Source organism: Balearica regulorum, chromosome 1 (genome assembly GCF_011004875.1).
Source record: "Balearica regulorum gibbericeps isolate bBalReg1 chromosome 1, bBalReg1.pri, whole genome shotgun sequence".
NCBI classification, from domain to species: Eukaryota; Metazoa; Chordata; class Aves; order Gruiformes; family Gruidae; genus Balearica; species Balearica regulorum.
This window is the reverse complement of record NC_046184.1, coordinates 100501562-100525361: the sequence shown is the minus strand read 5'-3', so window position 1 is coordinate 100525361 and position 23800 is coordinate 100501562. Positions and strand designations below refer to the sequence as shown.

At 38.6% G+C, this 23800-nt stretch overlaps 1 protein-coding gene across 9 annotated transcripts in view; it reads right to left on the bottom strand.

The window, feature by feature from the left end:
- Nucleotides 1–23800, bottom strand: part of EPHA6 (EPH receptor A6) — a 511564-nt gene that overhangs the window by 14129 nt on the left and 473635 nt on the right. For all 9 annotated transcript variants that reach the window (XM_075768276.1, XM_075768293.1, XM_075768260.1 and 6 more), the window contains one exon: nucleotides 1261–1410. In XM_075768276.1, coding sequence (XP_075624391.1) covers nucleotides 1261–1410 — 150 coding nt within the window. The remainder of the gene's footprint in view (nucleotides 1–1260; nucleotides 1411–23800) is intronic.

Genomic DNA, 23800 nt, shown 5'->3' with positions numbered 1-23800 from the left:
TGTAGGCATTGTCCGGGGAGAATTACATATAGGAGAGGCAGTCTAATTCAAAAGGCTAAACTCACAAGAGAAATTCTGGAGAGAAGTAGGATTATGGTACTGGTGAGGCTGTAGGGTACGAACCTAAAGGAAATAAGGCTTTATTAGTTCTGCTAGTCTTTTCAGTTTCAGGTGGGGGTTTTGGGGTTTTTTTCCTTCCTGAAACACTCTGAAATGATTTTTTTTTTTTTTAAATGAAAATCTCTCTCAAATCCTTATCCCCACATGACTGATCAGCCTTAACAAGCAACCAGACTTGAACAGCTGAATAATTAGCAACAATATAAAAATGGCCATCTGGGAAAAGTCTTGTCAACTCCTCAGAACCAATGCAGAGGTATTCTAGGCACATATATGAGAGAGGTTAAGATGGGTTGACCGATATTCTGCATTTTGACATAGAGATTGATGGCTGGTGGGAAGACTGAGTATACCAGTTTGAGCTGTCATGCGGATCCATCAAACAAGAATATTAGTGAACATTTAAACTGTGGTGGAGAAAAAAAGCATTCTTCCTTTCCCATGCTTCAGTTTCTAGGAAGCCTTCGATTGCACTAGAAGCAAAATTTTTTTTTTTTTAATTGGGAAGGCTTATTTGGCCACAACTTTCACAAAACAAAAACAAAAACAAAAACCAAGGAGAAAACATAACTGTTATGAGGGAGGACTATTGTCCTGCACTGTGGTTAAGCCTATATGCAGCTTTTAGGAAAAACAGAATGCAGTTAATTCTTAGAAAGGAGAATTGGTAAATACATTTCTCATGGCAGCTTAAGTCTTTTAGAATTTAACCATGTATGCCCATTGAAGGGTGCTGTCAGACTGTGCTGGAGATAATGGGCCAACTTTACCATCAGAATAGTTCCAGTATTCCCTCAAGTTTTGAGTTATAGCTTGACTGAGAACTGCATTGACTTGCCTATCTAATGCAGATTCCCAGGGATCTGAGTGAATGCCACACATATAGCCAGCATCAGAACCTGGCTATGACTCTTTGTAATATGTCTTAATCCACAGGAGGAAGCTACTCCAGGTTGTAGTTACAGAAGGCTAGGTCTCCGTAAATTAACTATCCCATTGAAGTTGATAGAGTTATGCTGATTTAAATAAGTTGAGGTTCCAGCCTAGAAAGTGAATGAAAAAGCAAAACAGGGCAGGGAGTGACAATCATTTTCAAGAAACATTTAAACAATTTGCAGATTAGTCCTTGGCAGTACTTACATCCTGGTTGGACATCTCCCAGTACGGTCTCTCACCATAGGACATCACCTCCCACATTACAATCCCATAGCTCCATGCATCGCTTGCTGAAGAGAACTTCCGGTAAGCTATCGCTTCAGGAGCAGTCCACCTTATGGGGATTTTTCCACCCTGGAAAATATGTTGACAACTTATCAATTGTTGACCAGAATGCAAACCAGCAAATGTTTAAAGAAAACAAAAGATATTCTGGATGTTGAGATTCTACATTCTGCCTGCTGTCAATTTGCCTTGTCCATTTGCTGCAAGTGGAAAGGAAGAAATATACCTTTTTCAGAATTTGATAAAAAATTGGTTTAATTTGTAGTCTAATTCACCAAAACCAGCACTTTGTAAAAAAAAAATCAAAAAATCTCAGTTCAAAGAACAGAAAACATTTTAGATGATTCATGTTTGTTCAAAGTCATATAATTACTCAGAACATGCCTTTTGATTGAAAACATCTCAAGCCTGAAATTCCTAGTACATTGACATTTAATCTCTTTTTCCTTAAGTGAAGTAGAAACATCTGTTGCAAAATGGAGCACCAAATGCACTTAATGAAATTATGTAAGTAGAAAGGAAGCTATAGCCTTTCTATTATTCTTGACTCTTGATAATCTCTAAATTTTTGTTGCGCCCTCCAGGTAAATAGCAAAGTGTGTTTCTAATAGGTGTTTCCTTAGGATATTGAATAGTTTCGTTCTGCAGCTTTCAACTTAAAATCCAAGTGTTACCACACAAAAAAAAAAAAAAAAAGATCTGTAAGAATACAGTCAACAAACCTGACTTACTCTTTACAAGACCACCGTATACAGATTTTTTTCTCTGACATTAGTAATTTATACCATTGAACCCGGTCTATTTTCCCATGAATATTTTATGTAGGAAAACTATTTTCCCTTTTCACAACGAAGTATTCCTTCTCCAGACACATTTCCCTTTTCAAAAAGTATACATTCATTGTCATTCTCCATATAACTGAATAAGCAGAGGGCGAGCGAGCAGCGTTCTTAAGGTGCCACTAGATGGTAGGAGGCAGCAGGCAGTAGAGCTGAGCTCACTTAGCAGTAGTTGCTTTCAACAAGCAGTAACAGATTCTGCCTTATAATTGTACTTCTGACAGAAACAAAAGAAGAAATGAACTAGAACATCCGTTTGGCAATTGAAGAGAAGCCACAGTTAAAAACAAGTATGTAAATCTCAGCTAATTTGCTTTGAATATATAAAAAATTGTCTGCGAGTTGTTGAGGCCTGACTTCAACTGACTGAGAAGATGCTTGTTCTACCAAAAAGTGTTCAAAGGCAAAGCTCTGTGTCTCTGGTGATGTGCCAGTAAGCTAACTTATCATCGTTGGGCATCAGCTGCTGATGAAAAATGTATGGTTAACATTTATGTTGTATGAAGGTTAAGATGTCCTTTGTACGATGTTACATTTTTTGCAGATGCTTTTTTAAAGCCTTTGCTCGCTCAGTTGTTGTTGAAGTCAGTGGTGAACCGCCTACTGATTTTAGCAGTAGTAAGGTAAAGGTAATACTTTATTTTGTATTGTTGCCCAAGCACTCCCCTACCCCCTTTTCTTAATCCAGTAACCCGGTGGTCGGATGACTCCCCTGGCATGTCAGAGACGCAAAGAGCTCTAGGCCCCACCTGCTGCCATCTCTGAGCCTGCCCTCGCCAGCACTGCAGGGTGGAACGCTCTTGGTCCCTTCCAGTGCAGCTCTTCCACGTGGGAAGCAATTACAAATGTTTTTGGGTATGAGAATGGAGAAATAGGATGACAAAGAGATTTATGATAGAACATTCTGCGAGGAAAGACCAGCCTAATTTCTTGACTCTTCCTCAGGGAATATTTAACCTTTCTAAACAAATTGGATAAGAACATTTGGTGTTTGATCTCATGGTCTAGCTGCAATGGTATGTGGGTGGGATATGTGGGTCCAGGCTTCCCGAGGCAGTGGAAGATCCAGATATTCAGTGCCCCGAATGTACATGACACACTGGGCTGTCCAACCAAAAGGACGTGTCCTCTGAGAAACAGACAGTTTTAGGGTCTAACTGCAGAGTATAGTTCAAAACATCTCCTCACACCACAGACTTATGGGCCTTATCCTTTTTACTGGTTTAGGTTTAGTCCTTTATTTTTAAACATTTTATTGCCAAACTTATGTAATTCCACCCTTAGATCCATAGCTTCTGCAGATTTTTGGGGACAATCAATATTTTCCTGGCCTGAGTCACAGGGTCGTGGTGGGCATTTAACTCCTCCTTTGGAGGTGGACACGTGCACTTTTTAAAAGTTAAACAACATTCCTGGTGATCCCTATCACAAGAGACACCGCCCTGGCAACCCTATGCACCCTTCCTCCTTGAAGGAGATGAGATACTTGTTCCAACACAAGAGTTCACTGTCTAAACGTCGTTTTACCAAGCAATCCCCTTCGATGACTTTTGCTTTATGTCCACTCGAGAAAATTTCTGGAGTGCCACACCAGTATTCGAGGGAGGATGCAAAAGAAAAATTCCATATTTTCTTTCCTTATCACAGATCTCAGGAGATGACAGGGAAAAAAAGTCTATGAGTTTAGATGGTTACGTTACTGTAAGACTTTGTTTAGCAATACAAACTGATGAATCAACAAATTTACTATGAGCCTACATTTCTGATTTGGCAAGTTTTATTAATAATTTATTATTTTTTTAATTTTAATGAAAAGTCTTATGTTAATAACTAAATATCTACTTGTAGGGAAACACAAATCTATACATGCAAATAAAAGGCATTTGGATATTTATAGGTTTTTAAAATGTTTAGAACATAATATGGATAACACAATACGAAAATTATTTTTTAAAGTGTGCTCTTTTCATAAATCTGATTATGTATTCCCAAATTATACTCAAAAAAGAGGTCACATCTTGAGCAGCATTTCAAGCTAGATTTCTGACTATTGGCTAAATATAAATGAGTTTTAAAGAATCTGATTAGACTGTACAACTAGTTTCATGAAACAGCTTTACTGATTGATCCCTTTCGGACTGAAACAGTAGTGGCTCATTGAGTGTGAAAATGAGAATGGAGAACAGAGTCTTAACAAAATTCAAGGCAGTTCATGTTCAAGGGCATAAGATGTGTTCAGTGTTGTAATGTAAAATAAAATTGTTTTCTTCTAGCTCCAATGACAAAGTGAAGCAAAGCCTCTAAAATTTTTACAATGGATTCAATCTTATGTGTGAAGATGTTATATTCATAAAAATGTAAATTTCAATACTTAATTATGTTTGCAGAATATCTTTTTATGCAAAAAAGTTGTTTTATTTTTTGGAAAGCCATTCAAAAGGCAGAGATTGCAATATGACCACCTTAAGAGATGTATACGGCTGAACAGTAGTAATAGCTGCTCATGCATAATAAAAGAACACATAAGGTTTAGAGTAGCTGAAAATATATTTCCTGCTTCTGATTAGAGTAATAAACAGTGCTACTGATATTGGACATGCCTCTTTACATTTTGATCTAACTGGGGAAAATAACAAATGCAATGTTTGCACAATGCCTCACCTTCAAATTAAGATAATTTATAAATTATCTACATTTTACTACTGTAGCAACGAAATCTGTCACAGGTCCCTGTATCAGAAAGCCCTTATGCAAGCCTGCTTTGCTTTTGGATTATTCACTCTCTTTTGGGGGGCAGGGGGAAGGGGCAGAAGGGGTGTTAGGAACCGAATTGTCTTTCTGCCTCATCTCATACATTAGCAATGACAGCAGTGACAAGCTAAATTTATTTTCACATAGTAATTATATGAACATAACACATAGAACACTAACACCACTATTCAAGTAATTAGAATTCAGCCTTTTTTTCTGTATGCTGCTAGCTGAGTACTGTCTGTCTCCTGATTTTTTTTTTCTTGATCGTAATTTTATAAGCAATTTTACTATGCAGTGTCAAGAGTCCCCTTGGAATTAGAGTATTAGGCTTACATTGCTTAGCTTGTAGAACTGTTTAGAGATCAGCCCTTGAAATGAAATTTACCCCCTCGCCCACAGACACCTACACACACGCTGACTTTCCCCACCGGGTTGGCAACAGCACAGTTCGCCACGCATTTAAAGACAGAATTGAAACTACACGTTGCAGAATGCCTCATTCTTTACCTCAAGCTATGTATGAGAGAGTTTCCCCAAACTGCCGTCTCTTCTTTGAGCTGACAACAACAACAACAAAAAAAAATACCCAACAAAAAAAAAGCGCTTATGATCTGTTATTTGAAAAGACCTTGGTGAGGCAACTAACGCTGACATTATATATTGTCCAACAGGCCACAAAGTCTATCCCTTACTCTGCGTTTTTGCCATTGCCCATTTGATTTTTTTTTTAATTTTATTATACACGTTAGACATCTTTTTAGAAAACAAGAAACATTAACAGTTTCTTTAATTAAATATTTAAATGTATTTTAAAACTCCAGCTGAGCAATGTAACTGGCAGCTATGGCCCATTACTCTACCAATTTGAAGGTGGGGATGTATCGGCCAGCTCAAAACACTTGATGTGAAGAATGACGGAGAGGGCCCAGAAGCAAAGAAGGAAGCCTGTTAGATGCCCAGAACTTTTGGCATGCCCAGCTAGCTAATTAAAGTGAGGAGTGATACCACTGAGAACCTTAGATATAAAACTGAAGGTAAGATGTTTGAGCTCCTGCTGTATGCACACAGACAGTGTGATGCACATAAGCAGCCAGAAGCAAACACACTGCACCAGACTCATGACATCTCAGAACTCAGAGTGATGTGAAACAACGCCTGTTTTCGCTGAAAAGCCTGTTCTGTATTTTCCTTGAATGACAGACACTGCAGAGGGACTGTCACAGAGCTAGCTGCAGTTACACTAAATGCTGAGGTGCTCACCCATCAGTTCCAGATGCACAGACATCCAGAATTGTCTATTTCTAGGACAAAAGGTACTGAACTATGTGCACCATTAGTCTAATCTGGCACAGTAATTCCTATGCATCTGTCAGTTACTATTCCTTTATGTACGATGTTACTGAATCGTGCAATAATTTTCCATTATACAAGTGTAGTATCTGTCTTTTTCTCTACACCAAATGACAGAAATAGGGGAAAAAAATAAAAAAGAACTTCAGAGTGAAGAGAGACAAAAGTAACATGAGGGATTAGTTTTAAATATTGGACATAATTCATCATTCTGTACAAAAGCCTTATGCCACTTTACTGGAGCGCTGCTTTTATTTGAGCATATGAATCAAATTTTTCATATGCAAAGTTACAGATAGTCAGAATTTAGCATCCTCAAATCATAATTTACAACTATTCAGTATTATCAACAGTCTTCTCTAGTGTCTATTGGAGTATCAGAGAAACTACATGGCAAGATAACAAAACTGCGCTGAAAAGGCATTTCAGAATTTGCTCTCATTACACCCAATTTCAGTCAGTTCTACCAGTCTTTCATTTCTCTCAAAACTGAAATGAACAAACCCCCCTGATTTTCAAAAAGACTGGATTTTCTTTTAATCGCTGGGAAAATATTAATTTTCTTTCAAATATTCTCATTAACAATGCTAAAGTTAAATATGTGGAACTTGATCCCTGCCCCCCCGTCAGCTATCCAATTTTTCAGAACAAGTTATTTATGATTTTGACAATATGTCATTTTAGTGAATATTAACCCCTACAGTACACAAATATTTGTGTCTTCAAAAAGGGGGAAAGCTGTTGATGGATGGAAAGAATCAGCGCTTAAGATATTGGCAGAACTAAACCAGCCAAGACGAAGCCCACTTCACGTTAACTGGCATTAACATTAGTGGGATGCTTCTCCAAAATACTCCAACCCAACCTGTCATTTTGTCTTCCTAAAGGTCATTGGTAAGATGAATCGATTACTGGTATACATGCATACAAAAACTCCAGAAAAACAGATATATCCTACACTATCATCTTTTCGTTCAAAAAATAAAGAATTTAAATATTACTTTGCTAGAAACTGAAGAACTACGAAATCAGGAATGCTCTCTGAAACAGCTGGGATTCTCATTAGTAGTAGTAGTAGCAGCATTTCCTTTGAAACAAAACACTTCAACATGCAGTCCCTTGCTGTTCTGAGGCATTGATCTTCACTTGGGTTGAAAGATAATAAAAAGTCTGATAAAAATGCATAGCTTTGACCTTCAAAATCCACATAAGTGAAATGGTAGTGAGTATTTCTGACCATCTACACCTGTCCTGCATTCATGTTTTCTTGACAGTGCAATTTAAAGAACTTTATACAATGACAAAGATACAGTAAACTACCAAATACAAGTGCTTGATACCAGTCTCTTGTTTGTGTAACAAGTCAGCTACAGACATCTTTTCTTGTTAGCCACGATGCCTTCATCTACATCAAAAGAGCCAAGGCTTTTACCTGTTTATTTTAAGAACATGTATTTGCTTAGATTATAAATGAACAAAGTAGCTCATTCCAGAGACTGAGCAAAAGGGGTCTGTGGTTGAAAATGGGCAGAGGTCCCACTCTTCCAGAGCTACAAGCTCAGTGTGCTTTTTTTTGGAATACGAAGCGGCGGGGGGGGGGGGGGGGGGGGGGGGGGGAGAAAGTGAAGGGGAAGAAGGGAAAGACAGGAAAGAGGAAAAAGAGATTCAGCTTTCAGAAGTTAACTGCTTTACACATCAGCACAGACAGCGAGAGCTGTCAAAGAGCGGCAAGCGCGCAGGGCTGCTCCCTGAGGGTAGGGGGGCCCGGAGCAGCCACCACACAGGCTGGGCGATGCCCTCGTGGCCAGGCTGCACCCCAGGGCTCCCCGGGGGGACGAGCAGGGCAGGGTGGTGATGGCAACAGGTGCTATCGACAGTCCCGTGAGCATCAGGCGAAGGCAAGGTCGCAAGCCAAGGCCAAGATGAACCCAGCGAGTCCAAACGACTCCAGTTCAACAGGGCTGGGGCTGGCCGGCTGCAGTGTTGCTGGAGCAGGGACTGCTGGCCCCAGGCTGAGCTGAAACAGGGTCCTGGGCCCATGGGCAGGGGTGAGGAGAAGTCCCAGGGGAGACCGGGCAGGTGTCCTCGTGGTGTCCTTAGAGCCCCGGTAAGAACTGGACAATTGTACAAAGAGCGATAAACAAGTATTTTTCAAAACCTTTTTGAGTCTGCTCTTTTGAAAGGTCATGGAGAGACTGGTGGGGCCGAGGAGTCTCGTAACGTTTTAGAGTGGGACTTTGCATTTCCCTAGGATTAAGAATGTACCAGTGAATTTTACAGCATTGGGTGCTTGGCCCTCAATAACAGAGAAACACTTTCCTTTTCTGAAATTAAATATCAGAACCATGCATCTCTACCAAATCCAGTTATAGAAACTATAGCACTACTTGACAGTAATGATAGCAAAAACGTCATTTTTCTTGAAACTAATATTTCTGGCATAGATCTATCTCTTTTCAAGAGCACCAATTTTGAGCTACCTACCAGCTGTGTCAGCACAGCTCACATTACAGCCATAACTGATTTCTTGAAAGTTACTCCTACAGAGTCCTTCAATCTGCACATCCAGAGCCCATCCACTTTGCTTGCACAAGTAGTCCTACCGAAGTCAATGAAAAGGTGAAAGGGATTTGTTCCGAGATGCTTATTTGAAGGATGCCTGACGTTGCACAACTCCATAACAAAGGAATTTGCTGCAAGGTCCATTCTTACAGCAGAACTGAGTTGCTGAATACAAATATTTCTCTTAAAGCAAGTAATTGAAATTAAAAAAAAAAAAAAAGAAAAATAAAAAAGATGTTACTAGGCACTATGCTTTCTTAAAAGCATCAACCAAGACTTGTCTCTGAAATGATGCCCCTGATTTGCTCAGGGCTCCACGAAGTTTTTTGTGTGTGTGTGTGGTTTTTGTTTGTTTGTTTTTTCCAAGGAAACATTGCTATGGGATGTCATGGACTCTAAAAATACAAACACCTCCAAAAAGTAACTAGATAAACTTGTAGAAGGAATATTTGTGAAAGATATCATATATAAAGACCTACCTCTGATTTAAAGGAGTCTTTGAGCCACAGACCGCTCAATAACCAAAACTGAGAATGCATCATTGCACGTGCACTCTCTTGGAATTCGCTACCTGCTTGCATTTTGGAGACATGCTACTGAGCTCACAAGCATTGCGGCTGAGTTTGATCATTATTCCCTTTCTAAGATCTCAGTTCACTTGCAGGTAAAATATAAACACAGGGTATAATAGTGTAACTGGAAAAATGTGGATGATTAACATGTTAACGTTTTGGGGGAAAGAAAGTTAAAGAAAATTAAAAAGTTTAAATTTAAAGAAAGGCACCTGCAGTGAGGTGTTCTTTGATGTGAGACAGTGTAATTGTAGATGGCTATCTGAAAGATCACAAGACATTTTATTTTTTGCTGTTGATTCCACCACTACGTTTCTATGCCTTTGTAGAGGACCCCAACGTTTATAGATAACCTTTACGACTAAACCCTTTGACAAAAGGAATTAAATAGTTCTACTGTTAGTAAGTTTTAGCAACAGAAAAAGGACCAAGTACGAGCAGATAAACTGGCAGATTGTTATCTGTAAAAGTACTGCCCTGAGATAGTGGGGGCTGGCTACTGGGCAAGTGCATGGAGGTCTTATGTTTGCTCCGCGGAGGGATGACACTATCTTGCAAAGATTTTCATCTTATATCTTTCATCAGCAATAAATAATTTCACTTAGGAAAAAAAAAAAAAAAAAAGGAATAACAGTATTCCCAGACTGTTGGGAAGCATGCAAGTTTTATATCTCTAAGTGAGCCCACATACTGCGTAAGAATATTGCTTATATATTGTAGGGGAGATGGGAGGACAGATGAAGCAGGCGAAGCAGCTGAGTCCAGGGCCATAGGTCAAGAAGCATGACGGGGCCAGGGATCTGTCAAATACTGGGCACCACCTCCTGCCTTCCCATCTGGGGACAGGGAGGGACAAAGGCGAGGAGGAACGGCTTGCCACGACCAGGATGGGCAGTGAGGTTCAGCAGACAAGAGGACAGTAACAGCCATTTCTCCTGCACTAGGCCAAAATGTTCCCAGTGCCACCCTGCTGGTTTTCCAAAAAACAAACTGTATGAGCCACAGCTGCGCTGCCGGCATGTCTGTCTGTCTGTCAGCCAACCCCCAGGCTAGGAGCTCTGAACCACTGGCAATTTCAAGAAGCCTGGATGACCAAAAGGTAGAGACAGGAAAGACATCAAAGGCTAGATCAGATTGCCTAAACATGGCATCTCCTGTCCCTTCAGGCACTGTCACTGCTCACTGGCTGTCATTTTAGGAAAATGCAGTGCTCCCACTGTCTTGTATCTGCCAGTCCTCTGCAAGAGATCTCAGGTTCCCCACGATATCTCAGAGGGCACTGGACCTCTACATTTTGGCAGCTGATCCCTTCCTGATTTCCCACATATTTAATGAAAAACAGTATCTGAGCAAAGGAGAGGTCACGGTATTTCTCCTGACAGAAAGGCAGAAGAACTCAGCACGCAGCTGTTCTTCTGGACCAGCCAGGAGCTAGAAGGCAGTGGCTCGGTGGCTGATTAGGCTGCACAATGCTGGGCACAACATGCTGCCACTTGCCCAGATGGCAAACTACGCAAACATTTTGGCTACTGGGGAGATAGGTGTAGGGATGTGGAAGGGCCCTATCAGTCATTTGATATTGTATGAGGCCACAGGGACATGGGAGGGATCTAAGCTTTACTAGGGAAGTGAAACTGGTAGAGCACAGCAAGGAGCTGGAGGTATGGTGAAGGTGCCATGGGGAGACTCTGAGAAGATCAGAAGTTATGCTACTGAGGCTGCAGAAGATAGCCTGAGAACTAGGATAACCGTAGCATTAAAATGCAGTTGATGTATGTAATAGAGCCCTAGGACATAGGCCTTTATTAATTTGCTTTTCATGAAATAAATTTTTCCCTATCCTCTGACCAAGGAACATGTCCTGTTACAGCAGAAGTTACAACACAGCGCTATCTTACTATAACTGCACAAACACGGATGAAGCATATTACCAAAAAATTACAAAGAAATGAACACGTGAGCATAGTTTTCAGTCCAAGTTAGAGGCTGCTTCACAAGAAAGTTTCTCTGATATTTCTATTTGGTTTAGTGACATATTGGTATCATCCATAGATCACTGCAGTGTGGCAGCATGCAAATTGTTGAATAATAGGATAACCATCTGTTTGATGATGAATAGTTTGGCACGGAAATGTGGTTGAGCCTTCCTGCAGATATCCATGTTCAACTAAATCTCTGTCAACTGTCTGAATAAAGGGCACTGAACATCAAGTTAGTTTCTATTGAAATATCATCACTAGCTTACCAGGACAAAGCACTGACTGATGCATATGATGGTAGCTCCAGTCATACCAATGGCAATGCCAATTTAATATATAGTGTTTATGCTAGTGTAACGTTCATTTACAGACACTGAGAATCTGCTTCTGACCTTTACAATAGCGACATTTCTTAGTATTGCTCTTCCTACACTTTTGTACTTCTTCTCTGTATCTTGATGTATTTTAATTTTGGCTGTTCATGAATTGTGACACTGGGATACCTTTTGTCCCATAAGTAAGTTGAATTTACTCTTTGTATTCCCCAGATGGCATAAAGTTTTGAGTAATACACGATTAGATTATCTTTTTCTGATGATGCATCATACTAAATCATCATCTGACTGATGATAATATAATGGGAATAACATATTAACATAATTTATCATCCCTGTACCTTGCTCAGGGGATATTTTACTTTATCATATAATATATCAGTTGTCACTTCCATGATATATTACAGTAAGACATCATCAGAAAGGAACATTTTGATGAAGTAGTACTTAACAGTAGAGACTATTATCTAGGGATAAACAGCCCTCAGGGGTACTTTGTTTAACAGAATAGCGTAATACAAAGGTAAGAAGATACATGGCATAATGAGACATGTGATTATTCTCTGACATCAGACTTGCCACTGGTGCTAGACCAGCTGTGGTTTATCTTGGAATAGTAATTTATATAAATTGCTATATACCTCTAAGCAGTGGTGACTTTTGCATTACCGTAATGAATTCACCAAAAAGCTTCATCAAAGTAGTTGAAACTTGTTTTGACCTTTTAGAGTGTCTCTACAGATAAAAAAGCCAGTGTATTTATTTCACTAAAAAAAAAATTCTACCTAGTTCAGAATAATGAAAAATGAGGTTTGGGTTGGTTTTTTTTTTAGTTTAGAAATGTTAATTTAGCAGAGGTAGATTGGCAAATAACACTTTTTTTTTTTAACCACAAATTCATTGAGAGACATCCATTTAAATAATTTTTAGCATTCAGGCTTCATGCAGATTAAGTATATGCACCTTGCTAAGTTATGGAAAAGCTTGCTAAACTCGCACCTTAAGGCACAGATGCATTGCAGTCATGTGTTTACATGGCCAGCTTGCACAATATGCAGGTGCAACTTCTGCAGGAAGTCCCTTTTTGTGCTATAAAAAAGCATATGCGCTGTCTTTTTCTTTTTTTTCCCCAGTCATCTCATTGACATTTATGTACTGCAAAATGAATATAGGCATATATTCTTATATATAGGAAATGGATTTCCAAAGCTCTTCCGGTGGACAGAGAAGCAATATGCACTCCAACAGGCAGCTACCAGCACAGCTGTGTCTGCAGCATCCAAAGGTAAACTCTTTCAGATAATAGCATTGGGGGAGAGAGAGTAAATCAAAAGCATTCAACAGAACTTAATGGCATTTTAGGAAAAAAAGCATTTTTCTCCTTTGTCTATAGATAGTTGACAATTTACTCTTTGCTTTACAGATTTGCTCCCCTTGATTTCCGGATTATGACCTTGTATACTTAAGGAAATCAAGGCCAACTGGTTTTGATATCAATGAAGTATGAAGTTATGGAATACTAATGCATTGTTTTGATTCCTTATTTTTAAGATCTTCTGCGTAAAGTGCTGAAGTTCAGGCTTATCTTCAAAACCAGAAATTCATATCACTTCCAAGAGCCAGAATCTAATCAAAATACCACCTATTTTCACACTCACAATGAAGTGGGGTATATTTTATAGCACATGCATCACTCCATTGCTTCTTTTGGTGTAGACTGGAAAATTTTTGGGTCAGACTGGTGATCATTCTCAGTAATTCCCAACAAACCACAGGGTCCCTTTAGTTCCAGTGAAAGAACTGAAGAAAGAACTTGAATCTTGCAAAGGATGGGTATCATACTTACACCTGGTAAAAACAGTGGTATCAAGATAAAAAACTTGTCAGGTAAACTCAGTGTCCAGTGATTTAACACCACCAGAAACAACACTGCAAAGAAGCCACCATCCTTTATCAGCGATTTCCAGAACACTACTTGATTTATTCCAGGTATGAGAAAGCTCACTAATTACAACCTCAAGAATGTGCTCTGGGAAATTGATATAGATGAGCCATCTATCCTCCCTAACAAATTTCCACACCTTCTGGCACACTCCGTGAAACTTTTCCCATGGCTAGGACATCAATATCTCCACAGCATGTATCCTTATGACTAATGAAAGGTGGGTTAGGCTGCACTGTTGGAATAACTCAGCCTAACAAAAAAGCAATGCCCCGCAATCGCACAATCACCAACAACATAAAAAACAATTAAAAAGAAAAACCAGACATACAAATGCACTGTTTTCTTCCTAGGATAAGATGTAGCACTCAGGAAACCCTTCATTGCTGTTTCTGTGCCGTACCCCAGAGGACACACACAGGATACTCACTCACCAATGTGGTCATTCTCTTGGTCGTCACTTATATCATCATCGTGTACTTAAGCTGTTCACTGGGCCCTCACGTTTTAGTGCCTGGATTAAATATTTCTCTCTTCACATTCATTCCTCTGTTTTGCTATGATGTGCTACAAGTGATCTTTAATTAGGGAACTTTTTCATGTTTCTAAAATACAAGTGGGTGCTAGAGAGCTTTGGCTTTTAAATGTATCTACTACTGCTTCGGCTGATTTATCTTGGCTGAAAAAAAGTACCTCTCTAGTCTTAATCTGGGGTCATAGGATGCAAGCCAACATCTTTATCTCTTGTTCCATGGTTTTAGGCATTATTCTTTGTGGCAGTATCTCACTCCTTTTCACTTTTTCTGCTTACAGAGGAGATGCAATTGCAGCTAGCTTTCTATATGAACAGATGCTCCCTTGCTCTTCCCAAACTCTTTTTCTGAAGCTCGTGTTTTCCACTCCAGGCTCCCTTTGGGATGCTAGAGTGATCATAGTCTCCTTTGCCTAAATGGTCTCGATGGCACACTCTTGGTCTTTCTAGCCCTCCCTCCCCATTTCATCCACAGTTTGGAACTCAGATAAACAAACAAAAAAACAAGAGGGGAAAATGAATCTCCAACTTAGAGTTAACAGAAGCATGGGACTGATCAGTTTTTTCATGTGTATTGCTTTTTGCAATATACACAAGCAGTGTGTCCACGGACTAACGCCATGATATTTTATTGCACATTTCATCTCTTTAAAGTGCTTCAAAATCTATCAGTTGTTTAAGATTTTCAGCAATGGGATATGGGCAATTGCGGCTGCATTAAAAATGTCTACAAAAAATAAGTATGAGGATATTTGAATTATTTTATTTTAGCATTTGAGGGTTAAAAAGCTCAGGGTTTAAACTGCCTTTACATTCATGGTAATCGCAGCAAATCACAGTCAATCTTGCGTCAGAAAAACAAGCTTGTTTTTGTATTGTTCCCCAATTGTCTTCACAATTACATAAAAATCTATAAAGCATTTGTTTGAAGGTACGCTGACCAATAATGATTTTCCAAGCACCGTAACCAAATTAGGAAAAGTTGTTTGTCACATTTCATATTTTATAACTATTTCCAAAAGCAACAGGTGATTTTGCTGAACTTCATTAAACATGAAAATGGCACAATAACACTGCTTAGCTATTTTGGTCTTCAGAGTGCTTTACAGCTCATAACTAATTACTCTCATGGCAACCCTCTGAAGAAGTTACTGTCTCCATTTAACAGTAGGAAAAAACAGAGACAGAGGTTGAGGATTGTCAAATATGTTGAATACCTGCAACTCCCACTGGCAGTAACTGGATTTCTGGATGCTCACTGTTACTGAAAACAAGTTGTAAATGATTTATGATGGGTAAAACTGCAAGGTACAAGATCAAGAACCTTTGAGACAAAGTTCCAGCTTATGCAGTTGTTGGTTTCCTGGGCTGTGCCTTCATCTCACAGTGGAGAGCACTTTACGATAGATTTTGTACTTATAAAAATAGAAGAACAAATTAACAGTCAACTGCTATGAATGTTCATATAGACACCTTTCTCCTTTGCAGTCTGTTCACTTAAGTAAAAATCAACATATAGATTTGTAAGAATTAAATAATTATAGACAAAGAGGAACCAGTTCTGTTTTGGTACAGAAAAATCAAAATTATTCTCGCAGTACGCATCTCACCAGGAAAGGAAGAAGTACGGACTAAAGGAAAGGTGTTATCTCTAACAATTCCACCTTGGAGCAGTCTTTGTAGTACTTACCAGTCCTAGCATTATATTCCATATAGAATTAAGAAACGTTGCTGAAGTTACTAAGCAACAGTAACATATATAAATCTCTAGACTGTTAAAGGATGAATCATATTCACTATAAAAAATCAAACCTTTTCCTCAGTACAACACTGTGGTGTGTCTCCCAAAGTACAATGCTGCTGATCTCTCTGATCTTTGTAAACACTAGAAATCCAGAAGAAAGATATTTAACCTCTAAGAACACACAATCTGTTCCACTTTCTTTTTTGGTTTATCTCAAAAGATTGGAAAGCAAGCTAATAACTTCTCTTTTTTTGTTATTCAACCTGCATGCTAACTTTCATAATGAAAATTCAATTTCATATTTTAGGTTTGCTTTTATGTTTTTTTTTTATTTTTTAGTAAATTTCATTCCTCTTATCATTAATTTGATTAAACTCACATCACCACTACTAAGCTGCAGGAACAAAACGTTGGCTTTAATATGTTGCTCTGGGACTTGTCATCAGGCCAAATTCACAGATGTTCCAGTGAACACGCAGCATTTGGTCCATTTCTAGGATAAACATCATGGTTTACTTTATCTACATTGTCACAATCCTGTATAAGCAAGCAGTAACATCAGTTAAGCCCCCTCACCTACTCTGTCTATAGCTCTATACTTTTGATAAGCTGATGCAAAGCAGGAAGCAAAAGCGAAAAAGGCAAAATTAGGAAAAGGGGAAAAATCCTTGTGAGCTCCATGCCTCATCACAAAAGATTTTCTTGTTTGAAGACTCCTTTGTAGTTTTGCTTATTGTGACAAGATGTGCAGTTTCTTATAAACAATGAGGTAGGTAGAAGTATTTATACTTAGAAGCGGGGAAACCCATGAAATTATATTTAGTAGCTGGGTAGAAATGAGATTATCCTGATGGCTCATAAGTGTGCGAATAACCCTCCCAGAATCCTCACGAGGTCTTATCAACTTCTGTTATGTTACCGAAAGATATTGGCCTATAAAAACTTAATAGGACAGAAAATTGGGATTTGGTATTTTGAGATGCTCTGACATAAAGAAAAGAATACATATACATACATGAAGAAATGAGCAATAAACAGCTAGCTCCACGGAGACATTAGCAACAAAGCAGCTGCAAATAAAAATGTGTGATGCTAATGAAACCTGCAGGAACGCTTAGCAGCTTTGAGGTGCTGTTCACATGGACTATAAAACTGGTGTTGCACGGCTACCAAGAAGAGTTGTGTGCATATTAACTATGAAAAATAGCCTTTTCCCACAGAAAATCTACCAAAATACACATCTCTCTAATAATAGAATAAGATCTTGTGTGGAGAGAGGTAGGTTCCTCATAAATGCTTGTCCCAGCCTTGTCTTCCATGAAAAAAAATTATGACTCAAATTGCAAACGTTCACTAATTTTTTAACAAGTGCTTTTGGGGGGGTATCTTTTAAGGGACAAGTGTTTAAAGTTTTCTTACTGTTACAAGAACTATGAGAAAAAAAAAGCATCAGTATTTCAGTCCCATGATTACTCCAAGAGCTGATTCTTCCCAAAGATCACTCAGAGTAAAATCACATGTGCTGACCAGTGAGATGCTAGCAGTTTCTGGAGCCCAGCCTGTGCATCTGCTGTAATTAAATTTGTACTCACAAACTGGAGTGTGCAGTGTTGCTATTCCTCTTAACGGGATAGAGCTTCCGAGCAGAACTTGAAAACCTGAGTTGAAGTCTTCTTTTATTTTAACAACTCTTCAGTATGTCACATCAATCTTTACTTATGATTTTATGTGTGTTTTATGCGTATTTTTTAACTGCATAGATTACCAAAGAACATCAGTTGATGTATAGTTTGCTGACACAAGTACCTTTTACTATTGGTTACAAACAAGCCTGTGCAAAAAGCCCAAGACAATACGGTATACCACAAGCAGAAACCTAAAAGCAAAAAGTCAAGACGATGTTAGAAATCCTCAGTATTATGTTGCATTTGTGGTATACAGGATAGCGTTATGTTGCCCCTGTAACAATTTCAAACTTAAATTTCAAATCCTTATGTTTCCTTGCTTAAAAAATGAGAGCACTATAGCTTTCCATGTGAATAATGCTAAGTGAAAAAATGTGGCAGTACAAGGCTTTTTCTTGGTTTTATCTATATACCTCATAATACACAAGAATTTCAACTCCAGTGTGGTATACACAGGACTAGAAACAGGTACCTCAGCACAGAGAAGATACAGCTTGTTGCATTGCAATCTGCAACTCTGAGGTGATCTTGGGAATCAATCATATAATAGCTTGATTTCACAATACCTGGTCAAAAGGCAAGGCTGAACTGACAGTTGCACAGACTTTAACAAATAAGCAGCAAACCCAATACTTGGCCAAATATTTTGTAATGGAGAGAGGCTTCCAGAGGAGCTGGTAGAGATACTAAATAAAAGGGGGGGGGGGAAGGAAATCACATGCAAAAGGACAAAAACTATCCCAGGCAACAGTCTCTGTCCTCTTACAATTGGGAAACTGGCAGGAATTGAGGCCTTTCCTTGGGACATAACACGCGCTTGGAAAGAAGCTGTCCATGCGTCAAACATTCTCATTTGTGTACCTTGTCTATAGGGGAAAGTACATTTTGCCAAAACATAACATCTGCACCAGTGAAACAGGATTCTGTATGTGACTGGATATGTAGGGTGTGCAAAAAACTATAGGTCAGTTAACAGCAGATGAATGGAGTAGCAGACTCTAAAAAGGTATGACATCACGGAGTCAGACGTGGTTCTGCTGCCTTCTCTAAAACTTCCACTGTGACAAACCTTCCCACAAAGAAAAAAATATCTTGTCAAGGAAGCCAGTAAGCAATTTCTTATATAGCTCGCTATCTCAAATATAATAAAACATATATTAAAATGAGTAGATTCTTATAACTGAACTTATAACATACTTTTAGTAAGGACTTGGCTCTGCCTTCAGGTATAACCTGAGAATAAGCATGCTTGAAGAAAGATACAGAGCTTCACTGTTGTGCTCTCCAAGCATTTTTCTTACTCATTCAGTCAGGAGAAGAGGTGTTTTTATAACACAATACAGGAAAAAGGTGGCAAACCCATACGACAGATATTTTGTGGTTTCTTCTTTTTTTTTTTTTTGTTTTTTTTTTTTTTACAATTCTTTCTTGTGTCAAAGTGAGGTGGAAGCCCTGGGAGAGGTGACGTTACCTACAGTTTTACATCTGATGGTGGTCCCTTTGCTTGGGGTGCTACTGACTCTGCTCAAGGAGAGATGTGTTGGGAGAAGGAAAGATATGGCAGGCAAGAGACAGCCTTCAGAAGTTCATGCTGAGCTGGAAAGATGTGCACCAAGGAGCAGGCGGCCAAACCTCAGAGGGGAAAGGATGAACTTCCTAGAGATAAGAGGGGTTGGTACAATTCATAAAGTCATTGACCAAGCCTAACCTGCAGGTAAGATCTACATGTTTGCCTAAAGTTCTGACTGACTCGGGGTCCTGTCACAAACCTTTTCTCCCTGATTACCAATAGGGTCTTAAAATTAAAGCCCTGAGAGGGGAGAAATCCAAAAGAACTCTTTCTGATGTTAAAATATTTAGCCATGGAAACAGAGTATCCTCTGCATTTCAAATTACACTGTAGATGATTGTCATGTACACATAGCAATGTGATATTACTATTCTGTGGAGGACAGTTAATGCCAAAAAATACACATACACACCCCCCCCCCCCTTCATTATTCTTTCCTAATTAAGCAGATGTTACTTATGGTTTTATTTCTGATGGAGGCCAAATGTTCTATATGCAATTGGAAAGAAGCAAACAGACATTAAAAACTCAACAAATTACTAAAGCTATGGATCTCAGTGTATTTCTTTCAAGAAGTGTAGCAGAGCTGCTAAATAATTTATGAGCATGACAGTTTCATGAACCTTTGGCAGCTCCCATTTAGAAGAGACTTTGAAAAGAAAGTCTGCACACACAATGTGCATTAATTTCATTGAATAATTTACAGTGTATTGTGGTATGGGTTTTTTCCCTCCCGTATTCTATGAACTGAACAAATTTCAGAAGCAATACTATACAATGAAATATATTCCTTTTGTTAGTCACAGCTGTTAGGTGTATCTTTCTATTTTATCTCTTTTCTCTCTACCTCCTGTTACTGTAATGTTGCTGTACCATGAACAAAGGCAATTTGATCAAGAGACTAAAGGGATCCCAGAAAGTTTTTCAATCTTTGTGACAAAAAAACCCCCCAACCTAGTCCAGGAAATTTATTGCTTAAAACAAAGAATCCATTTACATGGTATAAAGTGTGCCTTCCTGATTTTTAGCTGGAAATACCCAGCATCAGCACATCTACAACACAAAGCAACATGGTGCAGAGATGAGCTCTTGAGAAGCAGGCAGGCTAGCCTATGTGGCGTGCCTCACTGATGGGACAGAACTACAAAAACACGAGCAGAAATGCTGTCGACTTAGTGTGAACTGCAAGAGAGGGCCAAGAGCTTTTCAGATTAGTGCATGGAATAAAGTCCCAGTTTAACAAGGCAATTCAGCATCTATCTGATCCTAAAGCCAAGGAAAATGGCGGTACTCCTGCTTCCATTCTTATCCAGAAGAGCTTGCTCAAGGAATATTTTTTTTATATTACATAATAAACTGAAAATTCTGTAAAACAAAATTTTAAGGCTACATAGTCACGCACTCAAAAATTAATAAAATATAGAATTAAATGGGTAGCTACGCAATACTAATAGGAAATGCTGTAAGTCTTCCTTGACATGCCTAGATGCTTTGAAGGATGACCTGTTGACTTCCTCCCCATTTTACAACTGCAAATGTTTAGAATAACTAAATAATTTAGTACGATGTACACCAGTACATGATACATTCTTTTCATTTAGAATAATAAGACTGAAGTAGTTGTTACTCGAGACAGATATACACAGGCTCCCTCCACTTCTGGGAATACGTTTCCATTCATAATCAACATCTGCAGATTTGAAAAGTAAGTATCCTGAGTACACCACAGTCCCAGCACAGGAGCCGTTTACTTTTAAAACACATTTGAATTACTTCATTTCCTGTAATGAACTACTAAACTTATATGGAAAAGATTAGTCAGAGAGCTACGCCTGAGAAAATTATACCAAAAATTGGACCATGGAAACAGAGACCAAATTAAACTTTATATTGAGAACATTTACTTAAAGCTGTACTTGAATATATTATTTGGCAACTTGAATTAATTATTCCAGTTTGTTAGAGAAAAGGCTGAACAAAGACTATGAACAGAGAATATCTGCTGAAGTGTTTAATCAATAGTACTGCCTCTGTAATTTTGGTAGTATATCTGCACTGAAAAGGCTCTCTGTGTTTAAAAATAAAATAAATAAAGCATAACTGTGACCTTGTTAAAGAGGCTGAAATAAGAGGAATGGCTTAGTGTGGTAGCCGACTCGCAGGATTTGGACATAAAATTATTTTTTTTCTTAGAGTTCTTTGTTATTACGATGAATTTAAAGGGAGTCTGAGTAAAGAGAGGTAAATATTTCTTAATTGTCACAATATTGTTACCAGCTTCCTCATTTTGGAGAAATGGATGTAGTATGTTTTTCTCAGGCTACAATTGACTGTTTACCAAATATACTTCTGCATTGGCAATGAGTGCTACAGTGGGAGAAAAAGCCTACACACACATACTCAAGCTAATTGTTCATGTTGAAGAACAGCTTAACCAGGACTACAAGTATTTATCTCAGTGGAAGCACTGAAGATTTGGGAGCTATCCAGCCTGAGCAAGGATAAGAAAGCTTCTAAGGAGATGCGCGATGCATTTATTATGAGATTTACCCTAGAGATTTTTTTTAAAGTAAGGAGAAGGGTGACTGCATTTTTATTCAAAAGGGTTTGCATTAAAACCTCAGATGTGGATCTTCAAGAGGGAATTTAAATGAAAAGCAGAGTGCCTGATGGAAAAACTGTGACAGTCCCAATCAGAAGGTCCAATATAAAACAAGATACAATGAAAAGAGAAAATAGAAGGAGCAATAATAGGTAATGCACTGAGAGTGAAGATAGAGGTAGTTAGAAATTAGAGTAGAAATGAAAGCACAGTTAGTGATGTGGCATTATGGGAGAGGATGACAAGTCTCATCTCAAAATGCACTTCAGCTAATTTTAGAAAAACACCACCAAATCAAGGCAGTAAGCAGGACCATATTACTAAGAAGAAACTGAGCTCTTCCATGTGGTTTCAAGTCTTTATATGCCCTTCTTTATTTCCAAATACTGCGCATTTCTTGGTGAGGTCAGTTAAGCATGTTCATCTATCTAATTTCTTCTTTGCAAAGAAAAAAATATTTTAAGAGAGCAGTGAAATTTCTGAGTTTATTAATGACTTGATTTGCCTCATCTATTACTTCATAAAACCTTCTGTGCTGGCCAAACCCTCACTGAATGGATTTCTGACATTTGAACCATGAACCAAAAGCCTCACATGGAATAGGCAGTGATACAAACCTGTGAAACATTTTATAGCAGAGAACAAAAAGATACGAGGTTTCTTAAGAAAAAAGGTTCATATTTTCCCCCGAAAAAATAACTGAAACCAAAACACCTGAAGCTCGAAAGTAAAAAGAAGGGGAGCAAGGAATCTAGAATATACACCCCCCACCCCCCCCCATTTCCTTTTCGTTCAATAATATACAGAATTAATGCATATAGATTTTGGAATTACTTTAAATATAATAAACATGCAGAGAGCTTTTCTTTTTGTTAAATATTCTGACAATGAAGATATGCTTAATATCAGGAGACAGAAGATTCTGCTGCGTTTTAAGCTGAAGATGATACAGCCACAGCGGGGCAGTCAAGGACAAGAAATGCGATTTGCTTCTAGAATGCTTCCAAAGTGCAAGAAACGGATCAAATATTTTAGATACTAAGGGCAAAATCCCACAGCGCTTAGGCAAAGCTCCTGTTGAAGCCAATGGGAGTTTTGCCTGAATAAGTACTGAGCAAAGGCTATGATGTTTGACCCAGATTTATCAGAGTCATACAAATCTAGGTCTAACACGTTTTTAAGACAGACAACCACTGTGTCGCAATATTCCTGCGGCATTCTGTTTAAAGGAAACGACAGTAACAGCAAGCCATGAATCATCTCCCACACTCCCCATGTATATAATGAAGGGAAGAACTCACAGCTGGGCAAGGAGCTGCTATCTGGAAAATCTGCCAAAGAGTAAGACTAAAAAGAGTAAGTTTACCATTGCAAAGTTTTGGAAATCTGATAAATACGGAAAAGTGCGCAAGTGAGATTCCTGAGGACTTGTGTGTGACTGAAAATAATCTGGCTTTCATTCTTGCAAGCAAACAGGCAACAATGCATAATTCCTTTCTACAGTTATCCTTCTGATTTAGGGTAAACTGCAATTCCTACGTGGTCAGCAGAAATTCCACCAGTTTATTTCACTGGGGATTGATTTAGGTGAATAACTAGGTCAGTCTTGTTCCTAAGTTAACATTTCTATTACAGAAATATGAAAGTAGATTAAGTTTAATATATGTGTATATCTTGCTTTGGAAGCTTCCTTCTGCAATTACAGAATCCCATTTACAACAACTTTGATATGATGTACAGGAGAAATATTAGAATTAGTATCAAAGTGAGCAGAAAAATTCATAAGCATGTGAGACGTGCAAGTTTTTAGCTTCCTCCTTCTGGCAGAAGTGAATTATCAAAACCCTGACATCAGTAGCAGTTGGACCAGAGGATCTCCCTGAAGGGTGAGGGTGAGACGGTGGAATGCGAGCACTGCGCATCACAACACAAAAGCTGAAATCATACAGAGCTAAAACTCCACCCTTTCATATTTAACTGAGTCTACCCTTTG